The following is a 22,750-nucleotide window of genomic DNA, read 5'->3' on the forward strand; positions in this document are numbered from 1 at the left end:
ATTGTTTTACTTGTTTAAACTTAAAAAAAGTGGATTTTTTTTATGGGAGTTTGTTGACCTGATAGGTCACACTCAATTTTGATTATGACAAATACTCTTGATACGGATTATTATACTAAGGCTTGCATGCAGGTTCACTGTGCATGTGTATTCGAACTAAAAGACATACCTTGATGGCGTGCAGTGTTCGTGCCGATGAATGAAAAAATATGTGTTGTCTTTGTAATCATTATTTCATTTCTTCATTCTGGGATGTAAATTTAATTATAAACTGTGCACTCATATGGCATGTAATAATTTGCATCATGCATGATAGGTAGGTATGCTCAAATCGACCCTAGTTGGACCTTAGGTACCTATAATTAGTACACAAGTCCCTAACATCATTTTTCATATCAGGGGAATCAATTCAGGCTAAATATGAACTTAATGGAAAATATTGAGAGGGTTCGGGCAACCGAACCTATGCTGTGTAAAACGGCTCGGGCGATCGAACAAGTCAATATGTTGACTTGGTCATTCGGACACCCGAACTTGATTTGAGTGTATCTTCCTCAGGCACCTGAACCAGTGTCAAAGCACTTTTCAACTACTCAGGCGACCGAAAAATCAAATTCAAATTGGGCTCGGGAGACCGAATTGGTCCGTTCGGTTAACCGAACTTGGAGCCGAGCACCCAAACTAACGAACAAATGCTACTGGTTTTTGTTAGGCCAACCGACTCACTCTTTGGGCACCCGAACCACTAAAAATTGGATTTTTAATTGAGTATGTTTGGGCACCCAAACCTATGGCCGAGCACCCGAACCTCGCGGGTTAAAATATTTTTTACCAATTTTTTAATGGGGTCGGGTTAATTTTCTTAATGGCTTTTGAAACAAATTTAATTGTACCCATTGTATCCCCAACGGTCAAAAAATCCTCTTTACTTATAAATACCAGTTCATTCGTCATAATTAGTAAGGATTAAAATTTTGATTAAGGCAAAAATTTTCTCAATTTCCAAAACCCTAATTTAGCCTATACTACTCCAAAATTCTCATACACTCCATATTTCTTGATCTTTCAAGTGTTGTGAGTATTTCTAAACCTATTGTGCTTAATCTTACTAGCTAGAACTCTCACTTGTATTATTGTTTGATTGATTTTCTTTAAGAGTTTAGCATTAAAGTTCTTCCACCGATTTCATTTGATAAATCTTGCATGGGAAGACTTTGAAGGTCATGGTTCTTACATTGTCAATGCAAGACACCTAAACCTATAATTTTTGTATGCAAAAATCATTCTCAAAAGCTAGTTTTTCAAACAACTACATTGTGTTTTGTATATTGATATATCTTGTTGAGTTTGTTAGAATCAACTTGCTTAAGCATATTTGAAACCCTAATCTGATTTTTTGTTATTCACATATTGTGTTTGAAATCTTATTTTGTTATACACTCTAGATCTGGATTGATAATCTATATTTAATTGAGTGTTTAGCACACATTAGAGCACTGAGCATATTTATATATCATTCGTGCTTGTAATATTGATTGAGTTGTACTAGTGTACATTTGCTTGTGTAGAAGTGTATTTCTGCGTACAAATTTTATACACATTGGTATTCAAGCCGCGGGCCTGAAGAGGGAGACTAGCCCTATGGAATAGTCCCGGACTAGCTTAGACCCAGTTAGGAAAGTTAGGAGCGCCATCCTGGTAAGGCGTGTTGGTTGAGGTCAGCCCCTTGAATTGACCTGGTTGTAATTTGTGCCGCTCCACCCGTTAAGTGAGCTTTAGTGGAATCCTTGTGCTGGTGTAGCCAAGGCGGGGACATAGGCACATTTGGCCGAATCCCGATAACATATCGTGTGCCTGTTTATATTTCCGTACTTTATATTTATCGCACGTGTATATTATAGTGTGAATGATGCGCATGATTTAAATTTTCACATATTATATTTTTCGGCACATTTGGGATTGCATAGAAAGGCCCTAAGTTGTGATATTCTGCTAACATCTAGTTTAACCTAAAAATAAGTTTTAGAAATTCCAATTCATCCCCTATTGAGAGTACACCAAATCTAACAATTGGTATCAGACCCTCGTAACTTAGACTTAGACGTCATTTAGTTAAAAGATCATGATGGCTCGTGTTAGTGCATCCCCTTCATGTAAGGGAAGATTGGTCACACACCCACCAGTATTCTATGGTGAAAACTATACTACATGGAAATTCATAATGATGGTGTATGTGAAAGCTTTAAATTGGAAAATTTGGAATGTCATTAATTAGAGTGATAATGTGCTTATTAAATCCATTGATTGTACTAGTGTTCCTAAATCTGAGTATGAATTGAATGATCATGTTAGGAACTTAGTGCAGGTAAATTTTGATTCCCTGAACACCTTGCTACATGCTTTAGATTCTAATGTTCTTTGTGAGGTTATGGCATGTAACAGTGCTAAGGAGATATGGGAGGAAATTGAAAGGAGATATGGAGCAACTACGCCGGAAAAGGCGATCACTCCTTGTGATTCAAGCTCTACGGATTTTGAAGGAGGTAAGCCGTGCTTCATAACTCTAATTGACAGTGAGGTAATCCCGTCTCCTTCTATGTTATTAGATAATCTTGGCAATGATTCATATGATGATTTGAATGATGCATCTGATTCTGAATCATGTGATAATAGTGATAGTGAGAGCATGCCTACTTATGAAGAACTGCAAATTGAATATGTTAGAATTCATAAGTCACTTGTCAAAGCTAACAAAATATATATTGCTTTGAAATTATGAGGCATCTTTGAAAGAATGTGAATTAAAAGTTTTTGTTGAAAGGGAAAATGATTTAAAAATCAAACAGTTAATAAAAAAGAATGAAAAATTAGAAAAAGATTTGAATGTTGTAAGATCTCAAATTTCAAGTGATAATGAAAAGAATCTTCGTATCCTTGTTCTTGAAAATAAAGCAAACAATAGGACTAAAGAACTTATGAAACTTTAGAATGTTTACAAAGGTCTAGAGAACTCAAAAATTCAAAATCTAGAAAAGAAAATAGAAGACCAGTCTAAGATCATCCATACATTCACTAGAGGTAAAGAAAATTTTGACAAACTCTTAGGTTCACAAAAGATGACCTTAGATAAAGAATGTATAGGTTTTAATTAAATTGAAAATAGGAAAAGGAAGAACCTATACATGGGGTACTTTGTAAAAGAATCGAAACATTATGCTAGTACCTCCTCTAGTCCATACACTCACACCACATGTGCCTTATGTAAAAAGAAAGAGCACATAAAATTTGATTGCCCATTTAAAAGAAAAGGTGTAACACCCAAACGGGTCTGGAGAGTCAAAGTACCACCTAGTCCTAACCCATCAAGAATTAAAGATAGAAAAATGGCATGGGTTGTTAAGAAAGAAAACCTCTTGAAATTCAAGGAAGAATTTACTCAAACAGGAATTACATAATCACATAATTCTTCCTTAATATTTAGGATTAGTTATAAGGGATAGTGTTGACTAAAGGCTTAGGTAGTGGTTCGGACTGAAATTGTAAAAACTTAGTATATGCCCACTATTCAAAATTTTACATACTAAGGATCTTGAAGAATTAATCCAATACGAAAATTCAAGCAAAATAACCAATCTAAACTTAATGCATATATTCATTGGTTGAAATATGAAATCATTGGCTATAGCTTAATTAAAATCCGCTTCCAAATGGACAAAAGCATCTTTGCTGGATATAAAATTCTTAATGCTTAATCTATGCCTGAATGTACAAATCTTATGTTAAGCATACTCTGTCCATTGCACAAGTTTGAGTTTTAGGAAATGAGGTCAAAAAATTTTGTCCTAAACTCATTTTGAAAGCCTAAAATACCTAATAAAATTTTTAGTCATCACTCTAGACTTGAAGCACTATTGATCATAAATTCCAAATATTTCTAGTGCTTATTAAAAGACATCTTTTCTCTTGATCAAAACTAGAGGCATCCACTAGGGGATTCAAATTTCACTATTAAATCAAAAAGTTCCCTTTGAGCTTAAATTATAAATCCTCTAATTTTGGTTTATATCTTCCATAGGAAATCTTTACCATACCACGATCACATCAGGTAAAGATCCACCCTATCATTGGTTCGTATCCTTGGATCATATCTAAAGGATACATTCCAATCACCAAAGAACGTCAGTTATTAGTTATTCATATCCTCGACAATGCTCTTTGCCAAAATAAGTTAGGACATTCTTTAGAATGCTTATCTTGTACAAAGTCCTACTTCTGAATACTCTCCTGAACTTAGATAAAAATTTTTAATCTTTAAGAGTATTCATTCTTTACTTCTCACACAAAGCTCTCAAACACTCAGTCAAACTCATTAGAGTTTTATATACTTAGAGATAAGTTGAATGACTAATAAATTGCCTAGGTCTCAGTCTAGATGAATGTATAAAATTTAAGTAGACCTATGCATATATAGTTTAAATCAAAATTCATTCCAACTTGGGACCTCTCACGTATTGTAAATCATAAAAAAAGAGGCAAATATTGGCTTAGAACTCTCAAAGAAATAATTGTTGTGACTTTTTGGTCATCTAAGTCTATTCATCCAAAGCCAAGCATATGTCATTAAAAATCTAGATCTCTTGGCTAAATGATTTGAAAAATAAGAAAAAAGCATTAAATGAGTCGAATGCATAATTGAGGGGGAGCATTTATCTTTCATATCTATATATATTAAAATACTCTCAATTTTTGTTTAAGCTTATATGTCTATATGTCTTTATGAGAACAACTCTGCACTAATCTCATAACTATCCATTGTTAGTTATTGTTCATATCATCTATAGGATAGTTCATTTCTCTTATGAATTGTTGATTATACCACTGAAATGTATGCTTGTGATGAAAAGTCTCCTGCATAGCGGATGCAGTAATTGAGAAATTACCTATTGATAGATCTAGGTGCTCACATACCTTAAACTCTTGATATACTACTTGTTTGGAAATCATTTTTGTGCAGGTTAATTTTGGGAAATGTCATGTTTACAGTCGGCATGCTGCTGAATTTTTTGTAAACATTTGCCCAAAAGGTTAAAATGATTTTTAAAATTGAAAACTTTGTGTGCAAATGAAATTTGATCTTGGATCTTAAATATTTACGCTTAACTCATTTACTTTAAAATTTTGAATTCTTTGGAGCTGGTTGTGCATACAAATTTAAAATGTTTTGAAATTAACAGATTCTTATGTATAGATAACATTTTCAAACAAAATGCTGTCAAAATTTTTCAAATTTATTGCACATAACTCTGCATCAATTCTAAATGCTAAACTTCTTAAAACTTGAGTTGTGCTTCTAAAATAATTTTTGAATTATACTCAAGTTGGTTTATAAAGAAAATGTTTATTCTTGGGGGTAGTCACTTAACTTTAAAATCATTAGGCTCTAAGAAAATAAATATGTATTTTGCCTTCAATTTTTATATCCTTTGGAAAATACCTTAACAATGTGATATCAATGTGCACATCTTGGTAAAATCTTTGTTTGATATCATGTTTATTTCAAAACTAACAATTGGTATCAAAACAACATGTCCTTATAACTAGTGGTATTTTAATAGTTAGTATCTTCTTTACAACATAATTATAACAATTGGTATCAGACCCATATGTTTTCATTATACTATACCTCATGGGAATACATGTTTGTTTTGGCAACCAAAGATGATTATAACAAAATTAACATTAAATATTTTTGAAAGGATGAGTGAAAGCCAAATGAAAAATCAATAGTCATCCTTGCATAATCATCCATTGGGGGAGTATAAAATATTAATGTACTGCATGCTACTTATACTTCTTTGATGCACATTCTGTTTGAGTTAATTGATTGAAATATGCTATATTCAAACTCCAAACAAGTCACTTAGGTACAAGGTTATCTTGGGATTGTGTCATTTTCAAACGGCATGCTGCCGAATTTTTAAAAAAATCCTCCCAATATACCTTTTGTATCTAAATGACATCTTTTGCCTTCACGCTAATATTGCTTGGCCCTTTTTGTTGTTGCTAAAAGGGGGAGAAGAGGCAAAAGTGGGTGTAATATGCTTAATCTATACTTATCCATTACTTTAATTATCTTTATGCATAAAGTCATGAGGAGCCTTCCTTGGTTGTACCACTTTTGCATAAAGTATTTGTCATCATCAAAAAGGGGGAGATTGTTGACCTGATAGGTCACACCTAGTTTTGATCATGACAAATACTCTTGGTACTGATGATTGTACTAAGGATTGCATGCAAGTTCACTGTGCACGTGTATTCGGACTAAAAGACATACCTTGATGGCGTGTGGTGTTCATGTCGATGAATGAAGAAATATATGTTGTCTTTGTAATCATTATTTCATTTCTTCATTCTGAGATGTAAATTTAATTATGGACTGCACACTCCTATGGCCTATAATAATTTACATCATGCATTATAGGTAAGTATGCTCAAATCGACCCTAGTTAGACCTTAGGTACCTACAATTAGTACACAAGTTCCCATCATTTTTCATATCAGGGGAATCAATTCAGGCTAAAAATGAACTTAATGGAAAATATTGAGAGGGTTCCGGCGACCGAACCTATGTCATGTAAAACGGCTCGGGCGACCGAACAAGTCAATATGTTGACTTGCTGATTTGGGCACGATTTGAGCATATCTTCCTCGAGCACCCGAACCTATGTTAGAGCACTTTTCAACTATTCGGGCGATCAAAAGATCACGTTCAAATTGGGCTCGGGTGACCGAATTGGTCTGTTTGGTTAACCGAACTTGGAGCCGAGCACCTGAACTAACGAACAAATGCTACTGATTTTTGTTCGGCTGACCGACTCACTCTTCGGGCACCCAAACAACTAAAAATTGGATTTTTGACTAAGTACGTTCGAGCACCTAAACCTCGTGGGTTAAAATATTTTTTACCGATTTTTTAATGGGGTAAACTAGGTTAATTTTCTTAATGGCTTTTGAAACAAATTTAATTATACCCATTGTGTCCCCAACGGTCAAAAAATTCTCCTTGCCTATAAATACCAGTTCATTTGTCATAATTAGCAAAGGATTAATATTTTGATTAAGACAAAAATTCTCTCAATTTTCAAAACCCTAATTTAGCCTATACTACTCCAAAACACTCATACACTCCATATTTCTTGATCTTTCAAGTGTTGTAAGTATTTCTAAACCTATTGTGCTTAATCTTACTAGTTAGAACTCTCACTTGTATTATTGTTTGATTGATTTTCTTTAAGAGTTTAACATTAAAGTTCTTCCACCAATTTTATTTGATAAATCTTGTGTGAGAAGACTTTGAGGGTTGTGGTTCTTGCATTGTCATTGCAAGACACCTAAACCTATAATTTTTGTGTGCAAAAATTATTCTCAAAAGCTAGCTTTTCAAACAAATCTATTGTGCTTTGTATATTGAAATATCTTATTGAGTTTGTTTGAATCAGCTTGCTTAAGCATATTTGAAACCCTGATCTAATTTTGTGATATTCACATATTGTGTTTCAAATCTTGCTTTGATATACACTCTAGATCTGGATTGATAATTTATACTTAATTGAGTGTTTAGCACATATTAGAGCGCTGAACATATTTACATATCATTCGTGCTTACAATATTGATTGAACTGTACTAGTACACACATCTGCTTGTGTAGAAGCGTATTTTCATGCACAAATTTTATACACATTGGTTGTATTCTAGGCGCGGACCTGAAAAGGGAAACTAGCCCTGTGAAATAATCTCGGACTAGCTTAGACCCGGTTATGAAAGCTAAAAGCGTCATCCTGATAAAGCTTGTTGGTTGAGGTCAGCCCCTTGAATTGACCTGGTTGTAATCGGCGTCACTCCACCCGTTAAGTAAGCTTTAGTGGAATCCTTATACTGGTGTGGCCATGATCAATTTACAATGCTGAAAATTATACTTTAAAAGAGGACTTAAGTAAAGGAATAGTTGTCTGTCTTGAATCCCTTAGCACTATTATGGGATTAAACTATGATATTTTTTTGTGGATTAACCTATAGTTGCTGATGAATCTTGTGTTTTCTACAAGCAAATCTTTTTTTAATTGAATTAGCTCATTTGTTCATTCATCAAATCATATCCCAGCTTTTTTGTTTCTTTCTTCTTTCCCATATTTGGGAGTGTGTTGTAACCATGCCTTTTACTTGTTTTTATTTTCTGCACTTGAGAATATGTTATCCATGCATTCCCCGTTCCTGTATAGTTTGTGCCTTGTTTCGAATAATCTATGCTCTAGGAAAATGTTTTGATTGCAATAATAAGGCTCCCAATCCTATTGTTGAGGGTGAAGGAGAGAAATAGATTTACCAATGAATCTTTATGGTGAATCTTTTCTTCCCTTTTTTTTTCCCCTCATCCTTTAATGTTTGTTGTTTGTATTTTGAGTTTTAGTGAAATTCATGTTTATTAATTACATGAGAAATAAAAACAAATATATAATGTGCAGTGATAGGAGCTCTGCATATTTCCATGCTATTCTAAACAAGAACAAGATGAGAAGGCATATTGCTGCTATTACAAAAGAAAATGGTGAAGTAACCACTTCTTATTCCCAAGTTGCAAAGGAATTTGTAAAATTTTATGAAATGCTGCTGGGGAAAAAGCAGACTTGCTCTTCACTCGATCCTCTTGTTGTCGATACGGGGCCGGTTCTCAGTGAGGCCAGGAGAATCTCCATGACTATCCCAATTTCAGATCAAGAAATCAGAGATGCACTTTTTAGTATCGAGGATGGCAAATCCCCAGGACCGGATGGTTACTCTGCTTGCTTTTTCAAACAGGCCTGGTCTGTTGTTGGCTTGGATGTCATAAGTGCAGTCAAAGAATTTTTCAACAATGCTATTAAAACAGTTCAATCACACTATCATTGCCCTGGTGCCTAAAGTTAGTAATGCCAACCATGTTGGTGATTTTAGACCTATATCTTGCTGTAATGTCTTCTATAAGATTATTTCTAAAGTCATTGCAGCTAGAATTAAACCCTGCCTGGAAGAGATAATTGACCCTGCACAAGCGGCTTTTATACAAAAAGGGAGCATGGTGGAGAATATATACATGATGCAGGAGCTAATTAGAGGGTATGCAAGGAAAAGGGTCTCTCCAAGATGCCTCCTGAAGGTGGATCTTAGAAAGGCCTATGATACAATTGATTGGTCCTTCATCTCTGACCTACTGAAGCATTTGAAGTTCCCTCCTATGATGATTAGGTGGATCATGAAATGTATTTCAACTACTACCTTCTCTGTTAGCCTTAATGGTCGTCTCTTTGGATTCCTTCCTAGAAATCAAGGCTTGACACAGGAGGATCCTCTTTCCCCTCTACTTTTTGTCTTATGTATGGACTATCTATCAAGACTCCTGAAATCTCTCTCTGGCATTTTCAGGTTTAAATTCCACCTGAAATGTGGAGATTTGAGATTAACCCACTTAATAATTGCAGATGATCTAATGCTTTTCTCGAGGGATGATGTTGTCTCTGTAAGAAGCCTAATGGAATGTCTTGATAATTTTTCCAAATGCTCAGGCCTTGCTATAAACTACCAGAAGTCTAATTTGTTCTATGCAGGAATCAAAATCAGGATCTGGAGCAGATTCTGAATATTATTGGTATGAGGATAGGGGACTATCCATTTCGTTATTTGGGGGTTCCATTGTTGGCTTCAAGATTAACTTCGTCTCACTATAGTCCCTTAATTAATCGAATCTCAAACCAGCTAAAGGTATGGCCAGGTAACACATTATCATATGCAGGGAAATTGGAAATTCTGAATTCTATCATTCAAGGGGTGGAATGTTTTTGGCTTGCCATTTTTCCTATCCCTTAAATGTGCTTAGACAGATTATTAAGGTGTGTAGGGTCTTCTTATGGGGTGGCAAGAAGAAACCCCTGGTGGCTTGGCACGACATCTGCCTTCCAAAAGATGAGGGAGGGCTTGGCATTTTTTTTCTGGGCTCTTGGAACAAAGCTTTACTGTCTAGAACTCTTTGGAATATACATTCCAAGAAGGACTCCCTATGGACTAAATGGATCCACCATAATTACTTAAAGAACAATAATATTTGGGGGATTACAGCAAAGGAGGATTCCAAGCTCTTCAAGAAAATTCTAGAGATTAGAGATCAGCTTCTTGTCAAATCTGGGAGTGTTGGAAGTGCCATTGAGCTGATGGAAGGGTGGGATTTATGCTCACACAGATGCTACGAATTCTGGAGAGAAAAAATGCCTAGAGTTCCATGGAGAAAGGAAGTTTGGTTCAACGGATCCCAACCTAAACATGCTTTTTGTTTATGGTTGACTCTGAAAGGAAAACTGTGTACTTGTGATAAGCTGGTAGGAGTGGAGACAGACCAGAGATGCACCTACTACAATACAAAAACAGAATCCATTGACCACCTCTTCTTTAAATGCAAATTTACAGGTGAGGTTTGGAGGATCATTAGGGAATGGTTAGGCTTAAAAAGGAGTATGACCACCATCAAGGCTGCAGTCAAATGGATGCACAAGGAGGCAAAGGGCAAAAACATTCAAGCTGCTGGACGGACAATCACCCTGGCTGCAATAGTTTATTATATTTGGAACTTTGGGAACAAATCCAGATTTGAGGGACATTCAATCTATCTTTTGGAGCTAGTCAAAGTAATTCAAAGACACACCTTCACAACAATTTTTAACAAATATGATATGCTTCTAGTCAATATGCAATTCAATGGTTAAAAGATGTCTTGTTTCGGTTATGTAAGGAAGAAATAATATGATTTCTTCTAGGGATACCTAGACTTGAATGTATTGAGATTGGCTGATTCTCTTTGGTTCCTAGGTATGCCCAGGTTTTTGGATGTATTTTCGATTTGGTATAATACCTTGTTTGATTGGCCTGGGTATGCCCATAGTATTTGTACATACGTACTTCGATCAATATACACTTTTACCATTTGATCAAAAAAAAAAATAAATAGAATTTTCAATGAAGTCAGCATTCAATTGTAAATATACCCTTATGCTAACATAGATGGACAAAGTCATCCATTTAAAAATGAAAAATTATCAACTTAATCAACAACTATGATCTCTCAATCCATAAATACGTTTGAAAATACAACTAGAATGGGTGCATGATCAACCTAACTTGATGCTCAATTGTTTGCATGGTTTGGATAATAAGGCTTTCAATTAATTATTATTAATTTTTCTTAATTCATTTAATTAATAATATTGTTTTGATTAATTTTACCTCAAAACTTCAAAAGTTATAATAGTCCTTTGATAATTACTATTAATTGTGCAACCCCTTTAAATAGTTGAATGTGGACATATGATGATTGACTTAGTTTAAGGGAGTATTGTGCAACCACCTTTTCGCGTGAAGATTAAACTATTTCAATTACATGATTTCTTATTTTTGAAATTTTAGTTCTTTATTATTAATTTATTAAACTATTTTAAAGTATAGATTAGCCTTATAACTATTTCTTGCAGTTTCAATTTTTTCTCAATATTTCATTCAGCAAGACAATATTCTTAATTAAGTTCAACCAAACTACATAAATTTATACTTGACTATTTTTATATCTTATAACATAATAATTTTACATGCGCTTAAAAACAAGGACACCCTTAGGGAGAGCACAAACTTAAATTTCATATTTATTGAGATTAAAAAATATTCAATTAACTGATACTATTTGGATAAGGAAAATGGAAATACTTTAGTTACAACTCTAATATTTGGATAAGGAAAATGGAAATACTTTAGTTACAACTCTAAGTACTACTATTTTGAAATGCTTTTTTATTATAAGAATACTAAAACATCATATTATTTAATATTAGCTTTAAAAAAATCGCACGTATTTGAGTTGTGCATTACAAATTTTAAATTTAGTTTTATGAGTTAAAATTCTTGTGCTAAACTAGTACAGAAAAATTATGGAGGTAAGCACACAAGCCAAATGCTGGGAAGAAAGGAGATATAAGTGGAATGTGGCCTACATTGTGATTTGTTATCACCATTGCAAGTTTGCAACCGTTGACACAACTCCGGGAGCGGCCATGCTTGAACTGGTTAACCATCCAACTGTTCAACGACATCGTTGTCGAAGGGACGAATAGCAACAAATCCACCCCCAGCATCAGCAACCATATTTACAGGCCACTTATCAAGGAACGCTCGGTGGTCCCTCGCAACCTTGAAGAAGCAAAGCTTGGTACCATTCCTAAAGAATCAAGGGCGACTGTCAATACCTCAGTGCATGGCGTTGAAGGGACATATAGCAACAAATGCACCCCCAGCATCAGCAACCATATTTACAGACCACTCTGCGAGGAACGCTCCTCACAACCTTGAAGAAGCAAAGCTTGGTACCATTCCTAAAGAATCAAGGGTGACTGTCAATACCTCACAGTGCACGGTTGTCTGCAGGAACGTTGATTTTCAGTACCTACAATTTGGGGACAGTGGAGGTTGCCTGGAGAGGAGTCATCCTCGCACTGCGGATCTTGGGACTTGTAATTGCAAAATTGGCAACAAATTTGAAATGCGACTTACACCGGGGTGGGAGGAAAAATTGATGAGAATGGGCGCGGAGTTCAGCTTGCACATCGCACGCCAACCATTCCAGTCATCTTCGAGCCAATCAAGGCATAATTTGATCATAAAATTTGCAGTGTGAATAAATGAAACTTGGCTCTACCTGGCTACCCTTTTTTTCATTAAACTAAAAATTGAAGGGAAAAATAGAAGCAAATTAAACAGGCTATAAGCATGTTCAGTTTTCTTGCCTAGCAAAAAAATATGTTTTTTCTGTAACTTAATTCATCACTAGCAGTGAATAAATGAGTTATGAATCCCACAATGTTGGGCAATTCCTCCACAACATAAGAATACTTTTTACATTGTGTTTCGAAGCATGTATTTTGAGCCTCAAATTTAAAGCCGGTGAATTTACAAAAGAAATTAAAATAATTATGCATTACATCTTTTTCAAATTCACATAAATTCAAATTTAAGACTCCCCCAATTACATACTTCAGTTTACAAGCATTTGCATTTCCTTCCATCCATCGCACAAGTACAGCCATACTTGGATGCCACATACACATTTTGGTTTACATCCAACCACTGAATAGGATGCCTCTATTTACATATTTCCTCATCCATGTTTGGTTCACAAATAAAATTTGAGGCAAAAGACATTGACCTCACCCTGAGGTTTGACAAAAAAGATACTAACTTCCTCTTAACATTTTATGACTCTTAACATTTTACGAATTTCAAGAACCTCCCCTAAAATTTGTCAAAAAGGTGCAAACTCTAATATTTTACAAAAAGACAAGTTTTTTGAAGGTTAAGTATACGTCTTTTTTGCAAACCTTAGGGAAGGTCTATGACATTTTGAAAATACAAGAGAAGTCCAACAATTTTAAAACCGTAAAGAAGGTTTCTATCATTTTACCAAATTTAAAGGTAGGTGAATGCCTTCTGCCCTAAAATTTTAAAATCCAATCATTCACATTACCAATTATATTATCTAATTATATTTTGGGAAAATATTATTACCATTTAAGAGATGGTATTATAACTTTCCTAAATTAAGGAAATGTGTTAAGTGGGTTCTTTGGTCAAAGAGCAGGGCAACTTGCGGATGAGGGCGTATGCACAACCTCTCGACTTTGTCATCAAGGAGAGCAATTCTGCCGTCGAGGAGGGCGCAGGCAAAGCAAGTAAGGATGGAGTAGATGGCTAATGGTCTAAACAACTAATGCCCATCATCACAACGATGTTTGGCTTCCACTGGGTAGGTGGACAACGACTTCGACGACAAGTTCAGTCCAATCTCTATCATATATATATATATGTATAGATCTCAATTTCACAAACTCCAATTTTTCGGCGAATTTTCTAACAGTGATTTTAAACTTCAAGATTATGAGACAAATGAAGATCAATCATCATCATCAACAATAGTCTATTTGTGGTGAAGATCAAGATCTCCAACTTCCGTTGATCGCCTCTAGGAGGTCATTGATATTGGGTTGTTTTAGTGCGTAGAATTTCACCGTAGACTACAACGTTAAGCTTCACCGGCTGTGGATTGATGTAGAGTGGAATAGTCTTGTAAGAGTGGAGGAAGATCGTATTCTCGTCCAAAAATCGTGGCTAGGAATGTCTAGATGAACCAAACAAAGGAATGATGCATTGATGTAACATGATTATAGGAATCCAGTATTTCAGTAATCTCAAATTATGCTGGAATGTTACATTTCATGAACCAAACACCCCTTCATATTAAGACTCACTTCCTTTAATCCTACCTGTTCCCCAAATTTTGAAAATAGAAACACAAACAGGATGCATGAAGTTGCACCATCAGTGTTGTGTTGCTAAAAAGTAACACCATCAATATCTTTGTATAAGCAAAGTGGTCAGCTTTATGGAATGGAATGAGACCACAAATATTAAGATATATAGAAACTCCAAAATCTCTCATTATCCACAAGACATATATGACTTGTTGAAACGTCTGTAGTAAAAGAACATAACATGAAAGTTGAACTGGGAATATGTGGATTTCATGGTTCATAAGTAACCTGATGACATTCTTGAAATTGGTCAAACACTCGGATTTAGAATGAGGAGAATGCGGAAGGCAAGAAAAATTGAACCTACAACTGGTCGTGACGGCAAATAAAACGCTAGCTTGCTTCAGATGAAGCACAGGTTCTTCCTGATCAAGCTTTTTCTGAAGGATCAAGTACTAGGGTGGAAAGACCTCACATGAAAATGTGATTTTGAATGAAAATAAACCCTAGAGAAAGACAACAGTTTGAATGAATTGGTCATCTAGCATGGTAAATATTTCAAATCTGCACTAGCAGTCATGAAAAGGCTATTTTTACCAAGAAGGGCCCCCAAAAAAATAGATGGAAAAGATAACTAAATCAATGTCAGAAAACTTAGTAGTAGAACCTCTAAATATAACAAAAATTCAAGATAAACGATAAAAGATGGTGACTGAACAGTAGGAGATAATGTAGACACAATAGTCTTTGGAGTTGGAAAGGTAGTTCTTTGAAAGAAATGGCAAAAGAGGATTTACAGAAAGATGCATGACTAGTGTGGGATCAAGCCATTCAAAAAACAGTTGAGATAAACAACGTAGTTTAATAGATGACAAAAAATGTAGAAACATGGCAACTTTGAAACTATAATGAAGTAAGAAAAAATTAAAAAATAGATTGTTAAGGAAGCTGAATATAAAGCATATAATAATAATTTTACATACTAGAGTAAGTACTAAAGAAGGATAAATGATGACATTTAAATTTGCTTGAGCAGTAGATAATTAGGTAGTAGTATTAAATATATGAAAAAAACAAAAAAAGAGGACATTATTGTACTTAAACAAGAAGTATAAAAGAAAGATGGTGAACTCATTTTAGTAAATCATTTAATGAAAATCAAATAGAAGGCTTAAGCTTCAAATTGACAAATAATGAAAAGAAATTTTGAGATTTATAAACAACATTACAGCTAATAAGTTAAGCAGGCAGTAAAGAAGATGTAAAATAGAAAAGTTAGGAATTTATAAGAATTAAGAAAATGGCATGCGATTAGAGAAAAGCACTTTAGTACCCAAATGCAAAAATAAAGGAGATAAATAAAATTGTATAATGATCATAGAATTAAAGTTTTAAGTCATATAATGGAACTTTGGGAAAGAGTAATTGAATAAAGAATAAAATTAGAAACAACTTTTTTAGAAAATTAGTTTGCTTTTATGCATGGAATATCAACTACAAAAGCTTCATATCTATTAAGATGATTAATGAAAAAGGTTTCGGGAAAAAAGGGACTTGAATATGGCTTGGACTGACCTAGCAAAAGCCTATCATAAGGGCACCTAGGAAAGTTTGTGGGTTCTAGGGAAAAGAAAAGGAAAATGTTATAGGTATATAGATGTCACTAAATGTAAGTACGACAGAGTAATAACCAATGTTAGGACAACATGGGAAATTTCCAATCACAATAGGTGTTCTTTAAGACCCTTAAATTTTTGCATTAGTAATGGATGAACTAATTAGAAATATCCAAAATGAAGTTCCATGGTATATGTTGTTGCAAATGCACTTATTTACCAAAAAAAAAAGAAAAAGAAAATGAGGTTCATGGTATATGTTGTTTGCATATGATATTGTCTAGATTGATGAAACTAGAGGTCTAGTAGAATCTAAAAATTGAGAGAAACTTTAAAATTTAAAGGTTTTATGATAAGTCGAAATAAAACCAAATATAAGAAATGTAAATTTGATCATTTTAGGGAAAAAAATACAATTGAAAAGATCAAATCAAGAAATCATAAGCACCGGTAGATTTTTAATTTTGATATCTTAGATCTACTAGTTGGAGGAAATTTTGAAGATGTAATACATAAGAGTTAAAGCAACTCAGGAAAAATGGAGAGGTGTTTCAAGTGTGTCATGTGATCATAACACTCTTAAAATTAACCAAAAAAAGAAAAAAATCCATAAAACCAAATATGCTATATAGATCAAAATGTTGGCAAACTATATCGCAAAAATAAATGTTGCCAAAATGAGAATGTTAAGATTAATGGAGGGTAAAACTCTAAAAGATAAATTAAAGAATGAACACATTCGTGAAAAGTGTAGCACAAGATAAAGCGGTAAAATAGTTTAGGCAATAGCAGTGTATAGGCTAAATCATCAATAAGTAGTAGTAAGCTAGTTAATTTTAGTAGCAGCAGAAGGGCGAGGATAGAACTAGAATAACTATGACTGAGATAGGAAGGATTTGATAGTCCTCATTATCGAAGGATATTTCCCTAGATTGTGCCAAATAGCATAAGAGAATTCAGCCAACCCAACCTAGAGAGTTATCAAAGGATATTGCCCTAGGTTGTGCGGTTAGCCAACCCCACCTAGAGAGATGGTTGTATTAGCCCAAGATATTGCGTTGAATAATACTAGAAAGTTTTAGAAAACAATTAAATGCTCCTCAATCCCACTGAGTCAAAATTCCAATTCACCACTGATAATCTACACATCTCCAAAATCTCACCATGTTGTAAGAGACGAATCTTGAAGTGCTGACACCCCCCCCCCCCCAAAAAAAAATAAAAATAAAAAAAAAGGATAAAATAAATAAAGATTCACAGTAACTTGCTCAAGATTTCTAATATTTCTGTCTAATTATATTAGTTCTACCTACTTTGCATGTACAACTTGAATTAGCATTCGAATACAACAGCAACCATAACATTATCAAAAAGAAATTTGAAGTCATCAAAAGAATGCAAAGAGAAAAAAGAAAAGGGGGGGAAGCGGGTGCTGCAAAAACAAGGATATAATTTCATACCACATCCAGCACATCATACAAGGCAACCGCACATTTGCTACTGCAGAAGAAACTTCTTGCCAGGGTTGCATGCATTCCACACGCAAAAACCTATAGATACAAGGAATTCGCAAACATAATACCTCTGCGAAGACTTCCACTGGCTGCTGCAAATTTACTGTCCAAATCAGCTTCTCCAACAGCATGAGCAGCAGCACGCAACTGGTGGGTGGGGGGGGGGGGGGGGAAGAAGATAGGAACAAGGAAAAAATATCTTAATGTAAATTATCAAGTTTACAAAAGGAACAAATAAATGAACCTTATCAGTTGCAGTGTAAATTCACATCACTTATTAGACCCTTACACAACACATCTAAAAATGAAACTCATATACTTGTGGCGATTCTATGCAATCATCAAATGACACATCTTAGATAACAATATGCAACACCATAGAACACCCTTAACCTAGGTTGTATCAACTCAAAAACTCCATATCCAGGTACTTCTGGAACCTATGCATATCATCACAAGTCATATTTGTGTACTTCATATGCTCATTGGTCACTTTTTGTTCAGTCTTTTTGAAGCAGTCGTAGAGCTCCACTAAGTTCTACTCACACCAAATACAGATGACAACCTGGTCCCTTTTGGTGCCTCTGGAGCTAATACTGCAGATTTTCACTAATAACCAAGAAGATGATGCCAGATAAATCATATCTCCCAGTTTGAGCACAAATCTGTTTGCTGGCTTGGTGGAAAACTAAGCCAAGGTAAAAGAACATGTGATCATTTCTGCATATTTACTGAAACACTTTCCCAAGCTTTTGTAACTAAAAAATCATATTTGAGGAACAACTTCCAGTTTCATAAACATAGATCCACACGGCTTGATGCCCAGCAAAAAATTCTCTTTCATCTAGGAAATAAGATCATGTCATGGCTTAAAACATCGTAGTATATACTCATACTAAAATGTGTGCCTGTCTGTGTATGTGTCTGTGTGCAAAAGGTACTCCTAACATTTTGGCCATATTTGTATAAGGTCAACTCCATATTTGTGGTTTGACGAAAGAACAAAATAAAAAATTTGATGTTTTGGGGGTAAGTGGTCCAGTTATCTAACAATAGATGAAATACTAATTCATATTGGATACTACAAACCCAGTAAATGCTATGCCATAAATTTGTGTAGTAGTACCCTTTCAATCAGTTGTATCTAAATAATTATTGATATCTATAACCCAGCAAATTAAAAGAAAAAATTGAAAATAGAAGGCATAAGATATTCTCTGTATTAACTATTAAGTTGGTTGGCTCAAAAAATTATTGATAAAAAAAAATTCTTTACATGGTGAAGGAAGGCAGTTTGAGATTTTACCTGGGCCACGAAACTTTTAAAAGCTACCAAATAATTAAAATAGCCATGGTACGATGACCTAACAACATAGCAGACATAATGATATTTCTGATCATATAGTATAGAGACACACTTCACCAACTTAACTGTTCCAGATACATATTATATAAAAGCCTAAGCTCTTAAGTCGTGAGCCAACAATGTATTTCCAGCTGTTCACCAGTCCCCCTCATGTATTACCCCTCTTGCAAAAGAAGTAAACAAACGAACTTGAACACATACATGAAGACATGCAGAACAAAGTAAGCTATAACGGCATAGTAGGAGAAAAACAAGCATAAAAGGACTTGAACTCATGACCTCTAGCACCACAGCTCTAAAACCATGTCATGTCACCACTTTACATAAAAGCTTGTTAGGTGGTGGGCCAACAATGTGTATCAACCTAGTCAAGAAGTTTATATGGAGCAAAAATGTAATACATATTTTGTCAAGAAGTTTAGAATGAAATGATAATTAAGGACTTGTACTAATTAATTTTTTTAATTAAATTTGTCATTTAAACTAATTTAATCATTAGAAATTGGAGGGTGGTTGAAATTAATAGAAGATGCTTCAGCATTTGGAGATTAGTCAGCTCATTTGGGGCCCATATATATTATTAGTTACGAAATATATTATTTTTGAATTATTTTACACACATTATATGCTTGAAGTCATAATTACTTCACGATGAGATTTAAAAAAAAAAAGCTTATTAAGAAAAATAGTGACACAATGTGTAACATAAATTCAACACTTTATGAATGTAAGATATTTTATTAAAATTCACTGATATTTTTAGATTTAATTAAGATGACAAAAACAATTGCATGAAATAAGCAAGTACAAGTCCTTAATTGTACTAATTAAAACTTAAAAGTATAGGACTAAAATAGATTTTACTTAATAGTATAGGGACTAACTTCTGATTACACTCAAAAGTTTATATAGAGCAGCCTCCCTATTATGTTGTTCCAAGAGAGTCCTATAGGGGTTGTTTGGTTTACAGTATAAAAAATATTCTCATTGAATGACATTCTAAGGAATCTCATTCCTACGAATAGGATGCCTGCCTCATGGGAATATTTTTGTTTGGTTCTCATTGTAAGATTTCCAAGAATGTACATATGATTCCCATGTCAACGTTTGGTTCAACATGCGAATCCTAATAGATATTTTAAGATGTTCATTATACCGTTGACATAACAAATATATGAAAAGCAATAATATTTTATACATAAAAACTTATTAAGAATATTTACTTAATTAAATCTATCTCCTAAAATTTTCAAAAATTATAAATTTAAAATATTTAACACTTAATAATCAATTAACCAAAATAATTGAAGGCAATATTGTGTCTAAATATTAACTATTATATTAAATTTTTATAAAACAATAACAATATTTATCTAATAAAGTACAAATTCAATTAAAATGCTAAGTAACATAAATATTAACACTTTTAATAGACATTTTAAATATTATCTAATTAAAAATTAATTAAAATTTTATAACTAAAATTTGTAATTAACATTTTTAATATTTCTAATTACAAATGAACTAATATTTACATTAATTAATAGTTTTAATAGCCATTTTAATTTTTTACTAATTAATAATTACTTAAATTTTCATTACAACTTTATAATTAATTTCTATAATTAAAGTTTTATTTTATATATATTAATTAAAATAAATCAATATTTATGCTAAATTAAAAATTTTACTTTCAGTTTATTAGTAATTTGTTAATTTAAATATAATAATAGAGCATGATTATATTATATTATAGGGATATTATTGCCCAAACAGCATCTGATCGCTCTATGTTTATCAGTCATAACACTAATTCTGCAATCATGAATATACCAGTATCTGTCAGTGTTTTGAGGGGCAAAGGTGTAAGGTGAGGCGTTTTACTCCTGAGGAGGTGAGGCATAAGCCTTTTGAGAATTTAATTTTGTATTCAAAAAAAAGATAAATAAATTATATTATTAAAAAATAATATGAATTTTATTAGATAATTAAAACAAAACAGGTTCTTAAATTTTACTTTTAAAAAATAACTTAAGAGATTCTAAAGTCAACTGGTAGTAGGTGTATTTGACCATGAATTACAGGGCCATCGCCATGTGCCCATCCAGATAAATTTAAATTTTACTTTTAAAATAAACTTGAGATTTTAAAGTCAACTGGTAGTAGGCATATTTGACCATGAATAATAGGGCCATCGCCACGTGCCCATCCAGATAAATGTTTTATTCCAACCATTGCATCTCCCTCCCTCTCTCTCTCTCTCTCTCTCTCTCTCTCTCTATACACTTTTTATGTAGAGGCGTGAAATGAGGGTTTTTTTTTGCTGATGCATAACTCCAAAATGTGTATGCCTTTCGAGAATTTTGCCATTTACACTATTCGTTGAGGTGTTCTAGCCTCAAAATGCATCGAGGCGTGCCTCAGAAACCCTTTTAACTCGCTGGTATCTGTAGTAACAATGTCATCAACAGTTGTCAGACACAGCTGGCATTACATAACCCAATAGCTACTGAGGATCTTGGACACTCCATTAATTCTTAGCAATAGAAGTTGCCACTTGCCAGATCCAAACAAGATATCACTCTCCCCCAAAGGAAATATGTTACTAATTTGTACCAGGCTACTTGGGAACAAGTCAGTGATACTCCTATGGATCCTTATACTAAATTGGAGAAAATGATGTCAGCGATTAGAGAACCCAGGGAGATGCGTGATTGAGAAGTTATTTATGTAACTGTAACTATCCAGATATTTGTTCTGCTGCCGTAGTTGACAGTTAGTTTTTGCATATTCCTAAATAGTAACAGTTAATGATGTCAGCGATTTGAGAACCCAGGGAGATAGAGGGTTGGTTGGCAAGTAATTTATCTAACTGAAACTAGTCCTGATATTTGTTCTGCTGTTTTCCCAATCAGTTTATGAATATTCCTAAACAGTAAATTGGGAAGCTGTGTAGTAAAGTCTGAAATATCAAAAGAGAGCTGCAGAAAAGGGATTGTTGCTTAAGACATCTAGTAGTTTGGATATTCTCCCTTTTTTATGCTGATTGGGCCAGGGATTATAAAGACAGATTGTTTTGCTTATGAGTATTATACACTCATTGGAGGGAACTTGGTTACTTGGAAAAGTAAGAAGCTCATCGCGAGATGTTCTGTGATAATCAACTGCCATGCCCATTACTTCAAATCCTGTGTTTCATGAACACACTAAACTTGTAGGAGGCGATTGTCACTTTGTTATGGATTGAGAGATGAAACAAATGGAAATTTCTTATGTCAACTCAAGGGATCAGGTGGAAGACACCTTCACTAAATCTTTTGGTTGGGGACCCTTTTATGCACCCTATTAACAGGCACGACATTACATATATCTATGCTCCAGCTTGAGTAAGAGCATTGAGAGCAGTATTAGTTGATAAGGAATGCCATGTAATTTTGTTATTATCAAGTTGTAAGTTACAGAAGAGGCCTGCACCTCACTGAGGCATACTCGTTTTCAATCTATGTATTAAGTGTTTTTGTTTCTCTTGCATCAACCCCAATATTGGCAGTTGTATATGTCATGACCATCAGGATGCTTTGATCCAATGATTAAATGACCAACACAGCACTGTTATATATCAGGTCAAAAACTTCTTGAAGAAAAGAAGATGATCAATGGTCATGAAAAAAAAAAAAAAATAGTCTTCATGCACAACAGCATCACATGAAGAACAAAGAGATCAACAGGATGGATTTCCTGAGATAAAAAGGTACCTGGTTCAAAAACTCATCGAGCCTTCTAGCAAGCCTGATAATACTACCCTCAAATATATCAGTCATTTGTATAACCTCTGAGAAAGTCGCCCCCTGGAAGAAAGAAACAAGGACAAAATGGTT

The 22,750-nt window shown here is 34.0% G+C and overlaps 2 protein-coding genes across 11 annotated transcripts in view; one reads left to right on the top strand and one right to left on the bottom strand.

Moving 5' to 3' along the window:
* Window positions 1–8,515: 8,515 nt before the first annotated feature.
* Window positions 8,516–10,791, top strand: LOC131148278 (uncharacterized). The gene is made up of 5 exons (XM_058097998.1): window positions 8,516–8,951; window positions 9,046–9,411; window positions 9,517–9,554; window positions 9,656–9,796; window positions 9,916–10,791. Exons 1-5 carry the CDS (start codon window positions 8,516–8,518, stop codon window positions 10,789–10,791), a joined length of 1,857 nt encoding a protein of 618 aa, XP_057953981.1.
* A 1,060-nt stretch (window positions 10,792–11,851) lies between these two features.
* LOC131149123 (DExH-box ATP-dependent RNA helicase DExH10) overlaps window positions 11,852–22,750 on the bottom strand; it is a 56,960-nt gene continuing 46,061 nt past the window's right edge. For 4 of the 10 annotated variants that reach the window (XM_058099234.1, XM_058099242.1, XM_058099241.1 and 1 more), the window contains 4 exons: window positions 22,628–22,720; window positions 17,575–17,653; window positions 12,623–12,699; window positions 11,852–12,490 (listed from right to left, as the gene is read on the bottom strand). In XM_058099234.1, the coding sequence (XP_057955217.1) occupies window positions 12,410–12,490; window positions 12,623–12,699; window positions 17,575–17,653; window positions 22,628–22,720 (330 nt within the window). In that variant the 3' untranslated portion in view covers window positions 11,852–12,409. Of the gene's footprint in view, window positions 12,491–12,515; window positions 12,792–17,256; window positions 17,654–22,627; window positions 22,721–22,750 lie in introns of those variants that run through there. The other 6 variants (XR_009135135.1, XR_009135134.1, XM_058099236.1 and 3 more) reach the window with 6 other exon arrangements.

Source organism: Malania oleifera, chromosome 2, assembly GCF_029873635.1.
Source record: "Malania oleifera isolate guangnan ecotype guangnan chromosome 2, ASM2987363v1, whole genome shotgun sequence".
Classification (NCBI taxonomy): Eukaryota; Viridiplantae; Streptophyta; class Magnoliopsida; order Santalales; family Ximeniaceae; genus Malania; species Malania oleifera.